Source organism: Pomacea canaliculata, linkage group LG7 (genome assembly GCF_003073045.1).
Source record: "Pomacea canaliculata isolate SZHN2017 linkage group LG7, ASM307304v1, whole genome shotgun sequence".
In the NCBI taxonomy this organism is placed as follows: domain Eukaryota; kingdom Metazoa; phylum Mollusca; class Gastropoda; order Architaenioglossa; family Ampullariidae; genus Pomacea; species Pomacea canaliculata.
In genome coordinates this window covers 15,730,568-15,747,052 of record NC_037596.1, presented here as the reverse complement: position 1 = coordinate 15,747,052, position 16,485 = coordinate 15,730,568, and the positions used below count along the sequence as shown (strand labels likewise).

At 35.4% G+C, this 16,485-nt stretch overlaps 1 protein-coding gene across 3 annotated transcripts; it reads right to left on the bottom strand.

Moving 5' to 3' along the window:
* Positions 1 to 2,131: 2,131 nt before the first annotated feature.
* LOC112568539 lies at positions 2,132 to 12,524 on the bottom strand. Of its 3 annotated transcripts, none has more exons than XM_025245858.1 (12): positions 12,279 to 12,524; positions 11,372 to 11,452; positions 10,858 to 10,957; positions 9,974 to 10,096; positions 8,654 to 8,914; positions 5,351 to 5,473; positions 4,688 to 4,948; positions 4,225 to 4,347; positions 3,591 to 3,842; positions 2,988 to 3,092; positions 2,687 to 2,705; positions 2,132 to 2,372 (listed from the first exon to the last, which is right to left on the bottom strand). In XM_025245858.1, exons 3-12 carry the CDS (start codon positions 10,904 to 10,906, stop codon positions 2,258 to 2,260), a joined length of 1,431 nt encoding a protein of 476 aa, XP_025101643.1. In that variant the 5' UTR covers positions 10,907 to 10,957; positions 11,372 to 11,452; positions 12,279 to 12,524; the 3' UTR covers positions 2,132 to 2,257. The 3 variants fall into 3 exon arrangements, 2 of the variants coding, with proteins under 2 accessions (XP_025101643.1, XP_025101644.1); XM_025245859.1 differs by having other exon boundaries at positions 2,132 to 2,330; XR_003100117.1 differs by having other exon boundaries at positions 2,259 to 2,372; positions 2,988 to 3,049.
* Positions 12,525 to 16,485: the final 3,961 nt, after the last annotated feature.

The following is a 16,485-nucleotide window of genomic DNA, read 5'->3' as shown; positions in this document are numbered from 1 at the left end:
TTTTGTCTTTTGTAGTACATTTGTTGCATTTTAAAGCAGATATTAGTCATTTAATGAATTTTGTGTGTAAAATTAAGGCAGTGTAAAAACCACATAAACATGGTTCCTCTCACATTCTATCCACGAACTAAAAAACGAAAAACTTACTTAATGAGGGTTTTTAGCATCTGTACATTGGTAACATTTCTTAGAAAAAAATTTTAAAACACTATATATGTGTGAGGTATAAAGATGAAGGTGACCGCATTTAAATTAAGCTACAAAGCATGTCCCAGGCGTCTATTTCGTAGTCAATGGCTCGTTGTGGGTCCCAAATCGAGAGTGCTTATTTCTCTCAAATACTGAGTCTTTGCAGTCCAAGATATTTTCCACAAAGCATTTTATTTACAGTTTTATACAACAGTCTACTTTTGCATATACGCTGGCAAATCGGAGACAAACATCGCAAACACAATCAACAAAAGCACACGCTTAAAGCTATTCTCGAAACACTCAAGCTACAACGAGATATATTCCAGGACCCTTTATCTATTGCTGAATAGTCTGAAGGCAGGAAAGTCGCCAGCCGTTAATGAGCTCAAGTAGAGTGGAAAGAAATTACAAAGGTCTTGACTGTCCTATGCCAAAGTGTATGGGAGCGGAAGGAATGTCCCAAACAATGTAGGCAGTCGCTAATCTAACCCCTCGAAAATAAAAGAAAAAAAAAACCAAATAGTTCCAGAACTACAGAACTAAAAACCGTATTAGTCCCCCCAAAAAAGTCATGATGAAGGTCAAACAGAACAGCATCACAAAAACAAACGGTTTTTTTTTTGTTTTTTGGTGTTTTATGCCGTTCCAGCAACTAGGGCTATATCACGGCCACAAGAAACAGAAGAGCTGCTGGAAGAACGAGAAGGCCAGCTTAAGACAACTGAGCAGATCTATGAAAGAAAAGCACCTTCAACATCAGTGAGACCTCTACCTCAACTTCATCGACTTTAAAAAAGGAATAAGACAGAGTCTGGTATCAGTTGCTATGGTATATGATTCAAAAAGTCAACATTGAAGAAAGGCTCGTTCAAGTAGTCGAAGACCTATATAAGTAATCAACGAGTACAATACTGTTAAACAACTAAATAGGAGCTTTTTCTTGAACCACAGCAAGTGTACATCAACTATGTACCCTATCACATTTGTATATATAAAAGTCGATTAGACAGCTTTTAACCTTACATGAAAGCAAAAGTTAGATTTTTAAATTTTTCTTTTGGTCCCGGACCCATGACAGCTCACAACTATTCAATAAATCTTTAAATGCAATTGCCTAATTTGAATGGATTTCATTACTTGCATCAATTTTGTAGATGATCCAAAAAAAAAACAATACTAAAATACTTATACGCATTATTAGAGTAAATAAGAGCTTTCTTATATCTCTTGTATTCCTTCCATACTTGTTTCTTGTACCAATTTTCTTTTTTACATAAGCCACGAACTTATATCCCCTCTGTTAAAATGTTTTTTTTTTCTGTTTCTTGCCTATTTTAATTTAAAGGCTTGCCATTCTTTGTAATTAATTTGATTCTAGATGTAATTCTTCCTACTAGTTTTTTTTCTCTTCTTTGAAACTTAGCCTCATTTAAATCCTTTTTAATAACATTTATAGTTTTTGTCATGCTGTTTATTTTGCAAGGAGAGTTTTATTAAAAAAATAGTGTGACCATTCTGATGGGGAAAAATTGCTAAACAGCTTATTAAAGCAGAACTTTTGCTAAAAGTATTATTGTTATTGTTATTGTTGTTTTTGTTATTATTATTATTTCTTGAAGTACATTTTCAATGCACTGAGAAGAATAAATGGCTACAAACAAACAAACAGTAAAATGCACAACCAAAAAAACCAGCAAATGACTATATATAGTGAATGGGAGAAGAAATTAAGGGACTAGCAAAATTACAATTTAAATCATACTAAAAGCAAAGCACAAAGAAACAGCGCTAATTTCAAAGTTAATAAACATGTGGAATAACAACAAATTGTCGAAATGCAGTGTTTACAGACATTTTCTTAATTGTTGGCATTGTTTTCATAACCGTGGTAAGCCTGGGAGAAATAAATTTTAATATTATTAGAAGACACTACCACACCTCTCCTGTACTCCTGCGTTGAGATGTAGATATAACCGCTGACACTGTTGAACCTTTGGGCATGAGAGTGGTTGTTGAAGGATGTGTATCAGTCAGTACACAAAAATGTATTGACAATAGTTTAGTATCACAGATCGGTGCTTTCCTCTTCGCGTGACCTTGATAACTCATGGTCAACCAAAGGATCATTTTCGCCATTCCTGTCAGTAGACAAGCGGTAACATACTTCAGTTATATTTGTTCTGAAACAAAGGAAATTTTAAGGAAAGAGATATATACAAATGCACGCTGAATCAAAGAATCTACTACATACAAAGAAGGCAATAAAAAAATGAGTCCATCTATCTGTGCATAAGAATATAACTACATGAAAGAGTATGTAAATATTAGCCCAAGTATATGTGCTCTTGCGTTTATAATGCATTCGTCGGTTTTCAAGCAAATGTATGCATAGTTTATTGTACACATATTCATCATTTGTCAATTATTATTCCAGAGACCAAAGTTATTGTATCTTTGTTTATAATATTTCGTAAAACAGTCAAATAATACTTACATTTTAGATTTTCCTGATCCTTAAACAAACAAAAATAACGCTTATATTTTATCTTTAATTTTAAGAAAAACCAATTGATGTATCAGAAATTCATTAACTCGAAACTTAATTCTTTAACGATAAAATTGTTCTTTTGCAGATTTTTCTCACACTTCTTAATGACGAAATTTAGTTAACAAAACATTCTACAATGGAAAACCAAGAGTGCTAATCTGTGAAGTTTTAAAAGGCATTAAGTTTTGAAGCATTACTGCAGTGTGATTATATATTTGTTTATTTACACAAAAAGAATTGTACTAACTTTTTTGTACATGCATGTACGTAACCATGATGATTAGGCCTAATATGCAGATAGCGACAGCACTAGAAACACCACCAACAATCCACAGAATACAGTTGCATGCTGCTGAATAAAATATTTATTCATGAACATTGTTTTACAATGTAGGTAATACACGTGCTATATAATTTCTACAGATTATGTATCTCTCTCTATATATATCATCAATGAAGTTTTATGGTGTAGGTGGAGTTGATATAACTTAATTTATTATCTTTATTGATATAAATTGAATCTAAATTCTTAATTCCGTCCGATTGCTAGACAAAGTTTAATTACTCTTTTTACTGCAATGGTCGTAAATTCTTAGGCAATCAATCCGTTACATTATACAGGGTGCGGCCCTTTCAAAGTAGTCCATGTCGTCCAAACGTATAAGAGGATGGTTACATTTGTAGTCCAATCAGTGTAACAGTACAACTATTTATCACAGTAGTCAAGCTGAGACTAATTATTGCAATAAATACTGTTCTAAAGTTAAAGTAATCACAGAGATTGGCCATCTGTTTTTTGTCACAAATGCGCTGCGAGTTCAAGGTTTCTAAGATAAAAATTGACATTTACCTTTGTCATTAGGAGGATTTTCATGGATGGGTCCGTTAAACTGATTGTTCTGGATCTCGTCTTTCCTTTCATCAACCTGACTGGGTTTTCCATGTTCGAGCCCAAGATTGCATCTGTATGTTCCATTTGCACTTACGAATCGTGTTGGTAAACTGATTTCAGCAGTTTCCGAAACCTCTTGCTTAACATCAAAGCCCTCTTTGTTGAGGCAACTAAGGTTGTGATTCAGCCATGCACAGTAAACCAACAGCTCTGCGCAAAACATTGCAAATCAAACACTTGACATTCTCTTTAAGGCTTGCTTTTTGAGCAAAGAGCATTCTACTTGTTGAAACACAGTTCCTTAACAAGCATCAAATAAGGTCGTGTGAAACATAATCTACACATTATTAATATTTTTGCAGTTGATTTTTATCTTAGACCATCGACAATATCAAAATATATCTCATTAAATGTCTAACAATAAACAGTAAAGGTAAGCACATATTTACACAATAGCAAAATGCGAGTTGTTGTTTCTCCTTACACTGGTAACTTAAAAGTTTTAACATCTCCACAACAATCCCATCTGATATAGACAATGGATAAAATTGTTTCTATTTAAATGATAGCGAGTATATAAATAACAGTGTACCTTTATCTATATTGTAGATCTGAAAATAAACTGAAAAGGCTGTTTGCGTGGCGTTCACATTTGTAGAAAAGTTACATTTTAAGACGTTTGTTTCAGATACATCGCAGCTTGTTTCTGTGTTCCCTGCAAAGAACACGAGAGGAAAAATCCCTCACACACACACACACACACACACGCACACACGCGCGCACATAAAATACTGAACATTACATAAGTAGTAATTATAGGTATCTTTGATCAGATATGTCCATTGACTGGTGTCATCATGTGGCCTCAGAGGATGGTTACATTTGTAGTCCATCCAGTGTAAAAGTACAACTATTTATCACAGTAGTCAAGGTGAGACTAATTATTGCAATAAATACTGTTTTAAAAATAAACTAATCATAGAGAAATTGGCCATCTGTCTTTGTCACAAAGGCACAGCGAGTTCAATGTTTCTAAGATAAATATTGACATTTACCTTTGTCATTATGAGGATTTTGGTCGATTGATCCGTTAAACTGATTGTTTTGGATCTCGTCTTTTGTTTCATCAAACTGACAGGGTGTTCCTTGTTTATGTTCGAGGCCCTCAAGTTGACATCTGTACGTTCCATTTGCACTTACGAATCGTGTTGGTAAACTGATTTCAGCAGTTTCCGAAACCTCTTGCTTGACATCAATGCCCTCTTGGTTGAGGCAACTAAGGTTGTGATTCAGCCATGCACAGTCAACCAACAGCTCTGTGCAAAATATTGCAAATCGTTGCAAATCAAACACTTCTCTTTAAGGCTTGCCTTTTGAGCAAAAAAGCAATCTACTTGTTGAAACACAGTTCCTTAATAAACAAGCATAATATGGGATATTGTGAAACACAATCTAGACATTATTGTTTTTGGTGTCGTTTATTTTTATAATATTTCATCGACGATTTCACAAAATATCCCGTTCAAGGTGTCACAGTCAACAGTAGAGGTATGCATATATATATATAAACACACACACAATAGCAAAAGGCAAGTCGTTTTTGCTACTTATACAGGAAACTTAAGACTGTCAAAATCTGAAAAAATCCCAAGTGATATAAACATATGGCTAAAATTGTTTCTATTTAAATGAAGTGGAGCATATAAATAACAGTGTACCTTCATTGATATTGTCCAACTGAAAATAAACTGAAAAGTCTGTTTGCGTGGTGTTCACATTTGTAGAAAAATTACATTTTAAAACGTTCGTTTCAGATACATCGCAGCTTGTTTCTGTGTTCCCTGCAAAGAACACGAAAGAAATCACACACAAGCACATAACATACGCAATATTACCTAAATAGCAGTTATTGGTATCTTTCATCAGATTCAAAAGTACATATCTTATTCTCCATTTTATGTAATATTTTATTTTAAGGAGACAAGAATAAACACTTGTGAAGTATAAGCTTTAAGTAAATCTACATAAGAGTAAACTTCACAAATTACAATTTGTAAATAATAATTAAAAGATCATTGATATTGATCATCGAGACAAGAATGTATTTACACAAATATGCATTGCCAATGCCACTTTGGAGTGAATGCTGCTCTAAAATTTCTCTCCTCTAAATGTGACCCTCCACGACGAAATGAGTCTTATGGGGGTTCCTAAGGCAAAATAAAACTGCTTAGAATCGTGTAAAGAGTAGGATAAATTTGAATCTCGTCTATTTATATGTGTTCATGGGGAAAACGTTGAAGGTTTTTAGTAGTGTTGTGTTTAATAAGAGAAATGACATAGGACTCTTTTTTTTTTTTTGCTTCCACCACGAACTTAGATCCCCTGGAGCGATGGCAGACGATTATTTTCACTTAACTGCTAGAACGAGGCTCGGGTGCTCAAAACTTCCGGTTAAGCTTACCATGGTTTAGCTAGCGAATGACTTCAATGACTATGTCAGCAAAGTCTGCAAGAGTAACAGCAATAAAGAAACGCGCAGGTGCTGGTTCAGACAAAAGTTTCAAGCCATTGACAGCCAAGATTTGTTCAAGGCACTTTGAAGAAGAATGCATTGAAAAAGGTACTTATCTTATTGTTTACCTCTAACTCTTCTTTGTCCTGTACATGTTTTAGATCGCGACTATAAGGCTTAGACAATTTTCACATAGCGGAAGATATCCCCATTAAAACAAAAATTTAGTTATTAATAATCGCGTCATTCATTAATTTTTCAGTAGATCACTTCAGAAGTGATTAAATATGATTGATTAAATTAAATTGATTAAGTTGATTAAATTGATTAAATATTCGTCTTATTGTTTTAAAAAACTCGTTGTATATGAATAGGCCTAGATCAACATCAGTGCTTTCAGTGCACACACCCCTACGCCAACACAGATGATTTACAATGTGTCGTCTGCTGTAAACCAGTATTATAGATTTAAAATCAAGAATAGAAAATAGCTAAATTGATGTTCCATTTTCTCTTTGATTTGTCATTATTGTTGTGTTTTAGTCTATCAGCTCATACAATTTTATATTTTATGTTTCACTATTACCATTGATATCCTTGAAGCTCACACACCCCTCAATCATCATCCTGAAAGCACCACAAAATACCGGATTTTACATAAAAGCGAGAGACGAGGTGAAGCATATAAGCGAACACTTAATTCATGATTCTAGATCTAGAAGTTTAAATGCGATTCATATTATTTATTATTTCATGCAAAAGATTTCAGACTAGTGAAGCAAATACTTCTGTGTTCTAAATATATACAAGACTGGTTAATAGTGCACACAAGCAATGCACTTCGGTAATTATATTGTTGATATCAAACGTCTCATTAAATTCCATTTTCGCGCTGCTCTTCCGGAAGTACGATCATGCTCTGGTTCGCCGAGACTGACCGCGGATCACTTCGCAAGAGGCCGAGAGTGAGTCTCGGCATAAAGACATCAGTCCATAAACGCACGTCCATACTTCCACGAAGTCTCGTTCTCCGTCACGTGACCCTATGACGTGTGGTTTCCATAGTGAAAACCATGCCTCGAGAATGTGCTGCACCCGATTGCCACGAAAAGATGGAAAAAGATTCAAAATTTTCCTTTCATCAGTTTCCGACAGACAGAGCCTTACAAGCCTTACACACAGAGTGCGTCATACAATAAAATGACATCAAATCTTCGCAATGACGACAGGTCCTTCCGAGTCTGACGTCACAAGGAAACTCGTCTGCTTGACCAACTCGGGAAGCTATCGCGATTACACGGCGGAAGGACACAAAGGTCGATTTCACTAGATTTTTTCAATGTTTATAAACATCGGCAACCGAAATAGTGCTAATAAGTGGTAATTAAGCGAGAAACGAATCCTTTATTTCTCCTGTATTGCTCTCGTGCTATGTCATTGTAACTAAATATAGTTTTGAAACGTTTGACCGTCGCCACAGCCTTATCCAACTCTTGAGTAACCCTTTAAGTCGCGCGGAGCATGTTTTGTACTAGATGGTCCGAAAGGTGACAGGGGTCAATTTGTGCAGTTTGACTTCTCTTTAAAAATAGATTCCTTGAGTATTAAACTAACAGGAAAATACACTGCTATGTTAAAATTAAAGTTAGAAATTGACTTTATATACTTTTTAATCGAGGTACCCTACTGCGATTCGTACCAATGTCAGACGAAATTCAAACGCTGTTTCGATACTGTTTCCCTGTCATAACCTCATCGTGCTATACCTTGCCAGAAGGCCAGCAGTCTGTATGCTTAGCTTCTTCAAGAACGATTCAAATATTTAACGACGGAAAGATTTGTTTGCAAAGGTTTAGGTGTAAACAAACCCGGTCGGCCGTCTTGACGTTAATTTTTGAAGCCGATTTTCTCAAAATGGCCGCCTTCGTACTTTCACACTTCAAACGTTTCTAACTCACTCAATGTTAAGACTAAGAGAACAACTTATGTGTCAAAAAAAAAAAAAAAGTTCAGAGCCTAAACGTTTTAAAAATATGCTATTCGGCAAATCTGAAATTTCCGACTTATGAGTCATTTCGTACAGGGTCACATATTAATTTAAGAGAAGCTGCATCCTTAACATTTTGTGTCGTAAGTAAATAAAATATTTGTGTTTTTTTTTAATTCTGTTATAGCTTTTACTTGGCAAATGGACACAATGTTGCTTTTGTACACCAGCTGTCTATGTGGTAAGCTATCCATTTCACTCCTGAGTAAATCGACGACCGCTCTGCTGCTCAATATGTCCATTGATGTGACTGGTGTCATCATGTGGCCTCAGAGGATGGTTACATTTGTAGTCCAACCAGTGTAAAAGTACAACTATTTATCACAGTAGTCAAGGTGAGACTAATTATTGCAATAAATACTGTTTTAAAAATAAACTAATCATAGAGAAATTGGCCATCTGTCTTTGTCACAAAGGCGCAGCGAGTTCAAGGTTTCTAAGATAAATATTGACATTTACCTTTGTCATTAGGAGGATTTTCGTCGATTGATCCGTTAAACTGATTGTTTTGGATCTCGTCTTTTGTTTCATCAAACTGACAGGGTGTTCCTTGTTTATGTTCGAGGCCCTCAAGTTGACATCTGTACGTTCCATTTGCACTTACGAATCGTGTTGGCAAACTGATTTCAGCAGTTTCCGAAACCTCTTGCTTGACACCAATGCCCTCTTGGTTGAGGCAACTAAGGTTGTTATTCAGCCATACACAGTCAACCAGCAGCTCTGTGCAAAACATTGCAAATCAAACACTTCACATTCTCTTTACGGCTTGCATTTTGTGCAAAAAGAGCATTCTACTTGTTGAAACACAGATCCTTAACAAGCGTAAAATAAGGTCGTGTGAAACATAATCTAGACATTATTAATATTTTTGCTGTTGATTTTTAGATTAGACCAGGGATGCTAAACCTACGGCCTGCGGGCCATATCTGGTCCGCGACGCGGTGCCATCCGGCCCGCGAAACTTCTGCCCACAGTGCAGGAAATCAGCATTTAGGAATAAAAAAGACCTAATAAAACGGAAAAAGGAAGAAGAAGTATTTATCCCTACGTAGGGGCATCTATCAATGCCATATTTTGAGAATAAGATGGCCTGAGAGGATCTCCAACAGCAGCCTGTGGGAAAGAACTAACCAGAATGTCACTAGTCAAGACATCAAAAAGCGCAAGTGGGGCTGGATAGGACACACCCTGCACAAACCAGCTGACACCATTGCCAGGCAGGCACTTGACTGGAACCCGCAGGGGAAGAGGAAAGTTGGGAGGCCAAAACAGACTTGGAGAAGATCAGTAGAGAGCGAGGCAAAGGCTGCCGGAACCACATGGGCCCAACTGAGGAAGGCTGCCCAACACTGGGTTCCCTGGCGAGGTGTTGTTGCAGCCCTATGCTCCTTGAGGAGTAACAAGGAATGATGATGATGATGAGAACTTGTTTCTAATAAAAATGGTATCTGCTCTATTTTTTTTCTCTTTGTTTTTTGTATTTTTGCGGTGAAGCGGCCCGTGACACGCATGTCGGAAATGTGTATGCCCCGCAGGCAGAAAAAGGTTGGGCATCACTGGATTAGACCATCGACAATATAAAAATATATCTCATTAAAAGTGTCACAATCAACAGTAAAGGTATGCACATATATACACAATAGCAAAATGCGAGTTGTTGTTTGTCCTTACACAGGTAACTTAAAAGTTTTAACATCTCCGCAACAATCCAATCTGATATAGGCAATGGCTAAAGTTGTTTCTATTTAAATTATAGCGAGTATATAAATAACATTGTACCCTTATCTATATTGTCCATCTGAAAATAAACTGAAAAGGCTGTTTGCGTGGCGTTCACATTTGTAGAAAAATTACATTTTAAAACGTTCGTTTCAGATACATCGCAGCTTGTTTCTGTGTTCCCTGCAAAGAACACAAGAGAAAAAATCCCTCACACACATACACCAACACGCACACACGCACATAAAATACTGAACATTACATAAGTAGTAATTATATATATCTTTCATCAGATTCGAACGTACATATCTTATTCTTCATTTTATGTAATCTTTAATTTAAAGAAACAAGAATAAACACTTGTGAGGCTTAAACTGGTAAAAACTTCATAAGAGTAAACTTCACAAATTACATTTTTCAAATAATAATAAGAAGACTATTGATATTGATCATCCAGACAACAATGTATTAACACAAATATTCATTGCCAATGTAATCTTTAGAGTAAAAGCTGCTCTTATCTTATCACTTCTTTGTATTAATTTAAGAGAAGCTACAGCCTTAACATTTTGTGTCGTAAGTAAATAAAATATTTGTGTTTTTTTTAAATTCTGTTATAGATTTTGTTAGCAAACAGATGTAATGTTGCTTTTGTACACCAGCTGTATACGTGGTAAGCTATCCATTTCACTCCTGACTAAATCGACGACCTGTCTGCTGCTCAATATGTGCTTTTTACGTGACTGGTTCAGTCATCTCGCCTCCAAAACCATTGCTCGAACCAAAAGAAAAAGAGTGGCAAAAAGAAGAACAAAAGAACAAGAAGAAGAACAAAACAACAAAACATAGAAACGCCTTTGTGGTCCCTTTCTTAAAACGCAAAACTAAAAAACTTAAAATTTATTTCAACAGCATGAAGCGTTTAATCCACTGCATAAGCTTACCTTTGGGAACAAGAGCACATATGAAAGTCAACCACACCATTTTCCCCATTTTTGCAATGTATGAACTGCGGTGGTAGATGGTTACTTCTAAATGCTCCACCTGAAAAAATGTAATTTAATGCAAGATAAAAAAAATATTTTTATTACATAATTCTTATAGCATATGAAGGAGTATTTGCTTTATGCTGTGTAATTATTTTTAACACTAGAATTCTTGCCACATTCAACAATTTGCGAAGAAAAGTAAATTCAATACACTTTTCTACTTGAATTTAAACTGTGTTTCCCTTCACAATTTTTTCTCATTACAAAACAAAAGATCTGCCCATGGGCTTCACGTTTTTGATTAAGAAAGACCTCGTTTAACTTTGCTAACAAGTCAAAGTGCTTTACAACCATACTCGATATTTGCATGTATTAATTCCCAAATAATCGTATAAATTCTTAGCAAAAGAGACACTTAAAATACTTAAACACACGAACCCAGAGAAAAATGAAAATAAAACAGTCAGACCTTCAATAGAGTTGTTGTCTTTGCGTATATAAAGTTTAACTGTCAACTGGCAGCTATAACTCTCCAATGATAACTTTCACACTGTGTTCAAAAACAGATAAATATGAGAAGAAAACATACTTAGATTAATCGTAGTCCACTTTCGACCTCAAACATGCATATTCACCTTATTGAATTCTCTTCCCTGATAACACACTGTAAACCTTCTGTTAAACCACTACAATTGATGTTAATACGCAGACACGTGCAGGTGATGCCGACTATGTTACCACTTCCTGTATTCCTTGACAGCTTGTGCTGGTTAGACAGACATATTACTGATAAACACGACGACACTTCTTTCGTGTTGTACGCCAGCTAGAGGGGTGAAAACACTCGGGTATCTTCTGTCTACAGGGGGATCTTATTAATTGTGATCGTATTAATTACCCTTGATAACACCCACCCGAGTTGCGCTGAGATGTGGGAACAGTCCGGAATCAGATTGAGTTTATTTCAAAATGAGTTTTTTTTCAGATTCTGGCCGAGAATCCATTCTTAGGCATGAGAACCTGAGCGATGTTTCTTCACTTGACTGGAAGACATGCAGAGATTTACTGAACTGAGTCACACTACCTGTTACAAATACTACTAGCATGTAACAGAACTGTGAAGTGTAAGATAGTAATTTTCTTCTGCTTTCCTAGAGACAAGTTGGAATTCTGATGTTTAACGGTTAAAATCTCCAAAATTAAGCATAATAATATACTCATATTTTGGGAATCATAAGGTCACAAAGAAAAACATGTTGCACTCGTGTTCTCCTTTTGGTTATTTAAAGTTTCCTTGTTTCAGATTTGTGCGATATGGACATTTTACCTCTAGTGGCGTATTTTGTACTGAGCAAAGAAACATATCAAATACTCACCCACTGTTCGTGTCGGAAAGTTGTTATTAAACGTCGGTCTGAACAACCTTAGGTCACGATCAATGCCTGGTACTCAATGTTTGCCATCAAACAAGCGGAAATAGTTACACAAATTATATATTTTCTCGTTTAGTTAACTATGGAAGTAAAGCTTGTGATTCGTAAGACAGGATGATAAATATACACACCCACTTTCTAACCTACTTATCGTTTCAACTAGCTGACAAAATATGGCCATGGCCCCGCGTCAAAGTATGAGACCTCATAGATGAAGATAATAATACCCGCAACAAACTTTGGACCTTCACATGCTAACCGATTTTATTCTGTCGTGAATTTTATCCTTTGATACGGAATGTTAAAGGGCCGTGACCGAAACTTATCGATAGCTGGTTAAGGGGAGCGAAAGGCACAACGCTTGCCGAACCTCGTAAGTTAGGGAAGTAGAGATGGCTACGAGTCGATTTGAATTAAGTTGACTCGACCATAATCTTTTAGACCACTGCCCATAATACTCAACTGAATCATCTTGTTGGACCTAAAATAGTTCCACTATGAATTCCACTTAAAAACTTGGCTTAAGCTGATACTCTTCTAATATTTCATGTTCCTTATAACCTGTTTAAGCAAGTTTCCACAAAGTCACAGTTTCCTCAATAAGAACTAGATAAATATTCGTCAAAGTGGGTCTAAAGGAGTTTTCCATTTGTCAGAAGAATTTTACTCTACTACCAACGCCTCATAATTCCAGACTAACACTCTGCTTCACTAACAGTAACACATTCTGATATGTGGATATTATTTTTTTAATGAGAGACAAATCATGATAGTCCTTACTTAAAAGCTCAGTTTGATTTTTGTTTTTAATTTTATATTAAGTTCATATTTTCGTTCAGATCAGAGCTAAGCCCATGTGTCTAGTGTAGTTTCTTTAGATTTGTCTCCAATTTGCTAATTATAATCGCTTTTGACAAAATTTCTTATACTGATCGATGAACATATGAATTATAACAGTTTATATATTAACATTTTTGACACTCTGATAATCAAAAGTTTAATCTCAAATATAATTATAATTACAAACACGCACCGTGTAAATCTATTTTTAGCAAACGAAGTCTTGATAGTCATGAATATTCATGTCATGGTTCAATCTTGATGGGGACGGTTGAGTTACAGATGTGGCGGTAACATGGTTTTGCTTATCTCTCGATCGCAGATCGCGCTGCGCGTGCACCGAAACCGTTGGCGTGTGTTTGGGGGATGGCAACAGGCAAACCGATGTTAAAAGCTTTCCTTAAGCTTAAGTGTTGCTGGGCTGCAGTTGCAGCTTACTGTGGTTATCAAGTCGACACGGGTAAAAACGAAAACATTATACGATTTCAGTCTTAAATGTACCGGGAAAAACAATTTATTTCAATTCCAAATGGCAAACTACATGGTTTCCTAATCAAAGTATAATTCTCTCCCCTTGTCTAATTGTTGCCGTGAATCAGCCACAATACAATGCACGCTGCGTCCTAATTATTCTGGACGAGATGAGCATCTCCGTACTAAAACAACCTTTGTTTTCACCTGATTTGGCTCCATGCTACTTTCTCATTTTCTCCCAAGCTCAAAGAGATCATGAAGGTGACCGTTTCAAAGGAAACGCCATTGAGAGGGTCACAACCAGGGAATCCTTCCAGATGCATAAAATCGTAACAGATAAGGATGGCAACTAGCATTAGACTCGAGGAAGATTACTTTGAAGGGGAAATCATGTCATCTGCTTTCTGTAGGTTAAATACATGTTTGTGTCATCAGCCTTTTTTCTTTCAAGACAAACGTCGTACCCGTGACAATAGAAATATTAATAACAAATACGAGAGAAGTGGACTAGCCATAATTCCACTACTTTTCCTTGTTGCTGCAAATAAGTGGCGAGAGCAACTTCCTGTTTTTGTGTATTACAGGCGAGAAAAAATCCCGGTAAAAAATATTTTTTTCCTTTAAATATGCCTTTTAATGTTTATTGATTAAAAATACTTTTAAAGTTAATTTGCAGTAAGGTTTAGCTACCCACGAATCTTTTGGGAATAAAGTGGTTACAAGAATAGCTAGCTTGCTTCTTTCATAGTGGAGAGAGTCAGACAGGATAAAAAGTATTTAGTAAAACTATTTTAATTTTCGAGACTATTTTGATTTAATTCTACTTTTCCTTAGGTATGTCTACAGGTCTATGTTAGATATTTAGGTGTTAGGGAAGACTGGCCTCGCGATTTGCTAGTGATTAGAAGTCAGAAAATTATTTACAATTTAAAATGTTGAGATGAAAATAAGTATCTAAAAATAAATTAATTTTGTTAGTCTACCCACCAATCCTTTTAATTATGTATGCTAATTGCAATACGTACTACTAGAAGTACTAAGTCCACTGGTACAGACTCTGAAGGTAATTAATGATATTTATAATACATTTCCCATTTCAAATTTTGTACTCACCTGTCCTTGATTCGTTCGTCATCTGTTCGGTCGTCATTACACGTTCCGGATCATCAGCTGCGGATTATCATTATTTGCATTATTTTGAATTGGGTATAAAATACTCGTATTTACCGACCTGTTACACGCACACGTGGGAGTTAAAGTGGTGATAGTTGAGCGCGCGTGCATGTATGTGTGTGTGTGTGATATAAGCAACCGAAGAAGAATAAAACCCATAGAGAGTGCAAAACAGAAAATATGTAATACTCGTCGATTGTCAGTTTACCGTACATCAGTCGATACAAAGTATCAAGGTGACAACACTTTAAATGTTATAGGAATAAAGCAAATGTTTTTGCACCATTGCAATTGAATGGATGAAAAGAATAATTTACCTGCGTATATTCCCAGAAAGAATTAGAGAGTAGTAATACTTTACTGTTTTCAGACGCACCGTGTTATATATTTTATTCAAATAGTGTAATATTATAAATTATTTAACTGGCTGAGAAGAAAGATCCGGATGGTTACTTTAAGCTTTAGTACAACAGTGTCGATCAAATAAAAAAATGATTTTTTTTTGTAAACGCTCAATGCTCTATTTATAAATAAATATTGAAATACATTAATAATATTTAAATCATGCTATTAACTTCAACGTCATTTGAACATCTACAACATTAGTTAAAGTATTTTAATTGTAAAAGTTATTGTGATGTTTATATTAAAATAATTATTCGAATTTCAATTAAATTTTTTGGTGGCTTCATAATTTTTATAGTTAAAATTTCATTTTAGGGATTCAGCGTCTGTGATTAAGTGTCTGGGGATTAAGTGACTGGGAACCATCGAAAGTTTAATTTATGATATGCAATATTTGTTATATTTATAGACAAGTTGATAGCAGACAAAAGTTACATATTACATAAAACAGCTAATATGACAGCTGTTAATTTTTACAACTTATAACAATTATTGCAGGAAAGTGAGCTTACATGTGACTTGCAGTGTAGTGAATTTGATTACACGTGGTGCAGATTCTTTTCTGTAGAGTTCCCACTTGATATCACTGTAGGTCCGTTTTACCAACAAGGAAACACGTATTTCTGAGTTGTAGACATCACATGTACTATTTTTCTGATATCTCCAAATTTTCTTAATTCCAGAAACCCATCGGCATTTACAAACTGCATGATAACTCCCATTTTCACACAACTTTATTTCAATGGCAAACTCATCGTCATTGGCTCTCTCGCTAGTCTCATCCCTCAGGTGGTAGCTAAATACAGCTTTTGTGTTCTCTTGGATTGTTAGTTCCTCAAAATGTGTTTGATTTGTCCTTGTTACAGGGCCTGAAATAGAATTCATAGCAAAGTTACTGCTACAGAGTTGATTTTTGAGAAAATTAATTAAAGAAACAGCTCCGCACAATAAAAAAGACTGATTAAATGTTCACAAAAATCATTTTTGAAATACACAATATTGAAACATTTAAATTTTAATGTTTTAAAATATCGAACACTCACATGCGAAAATAGTTTTTTCATTCCCCTGAAACAGCTGCAAAAGGGCCATAATGTAAAAGTAATAGAATCTGTCCATGTTGACCGTGATCTTCTGTATCCCTTACTTTGTAAGACTGAGTGCGAAGAAAGTGTGTGATGGGAATTTAAGCTTAGTCTTAGTGCAGCTGTTGACAGTTTCATATTCCACTCTCATCCGAAACACAGTTTGGTCTCAT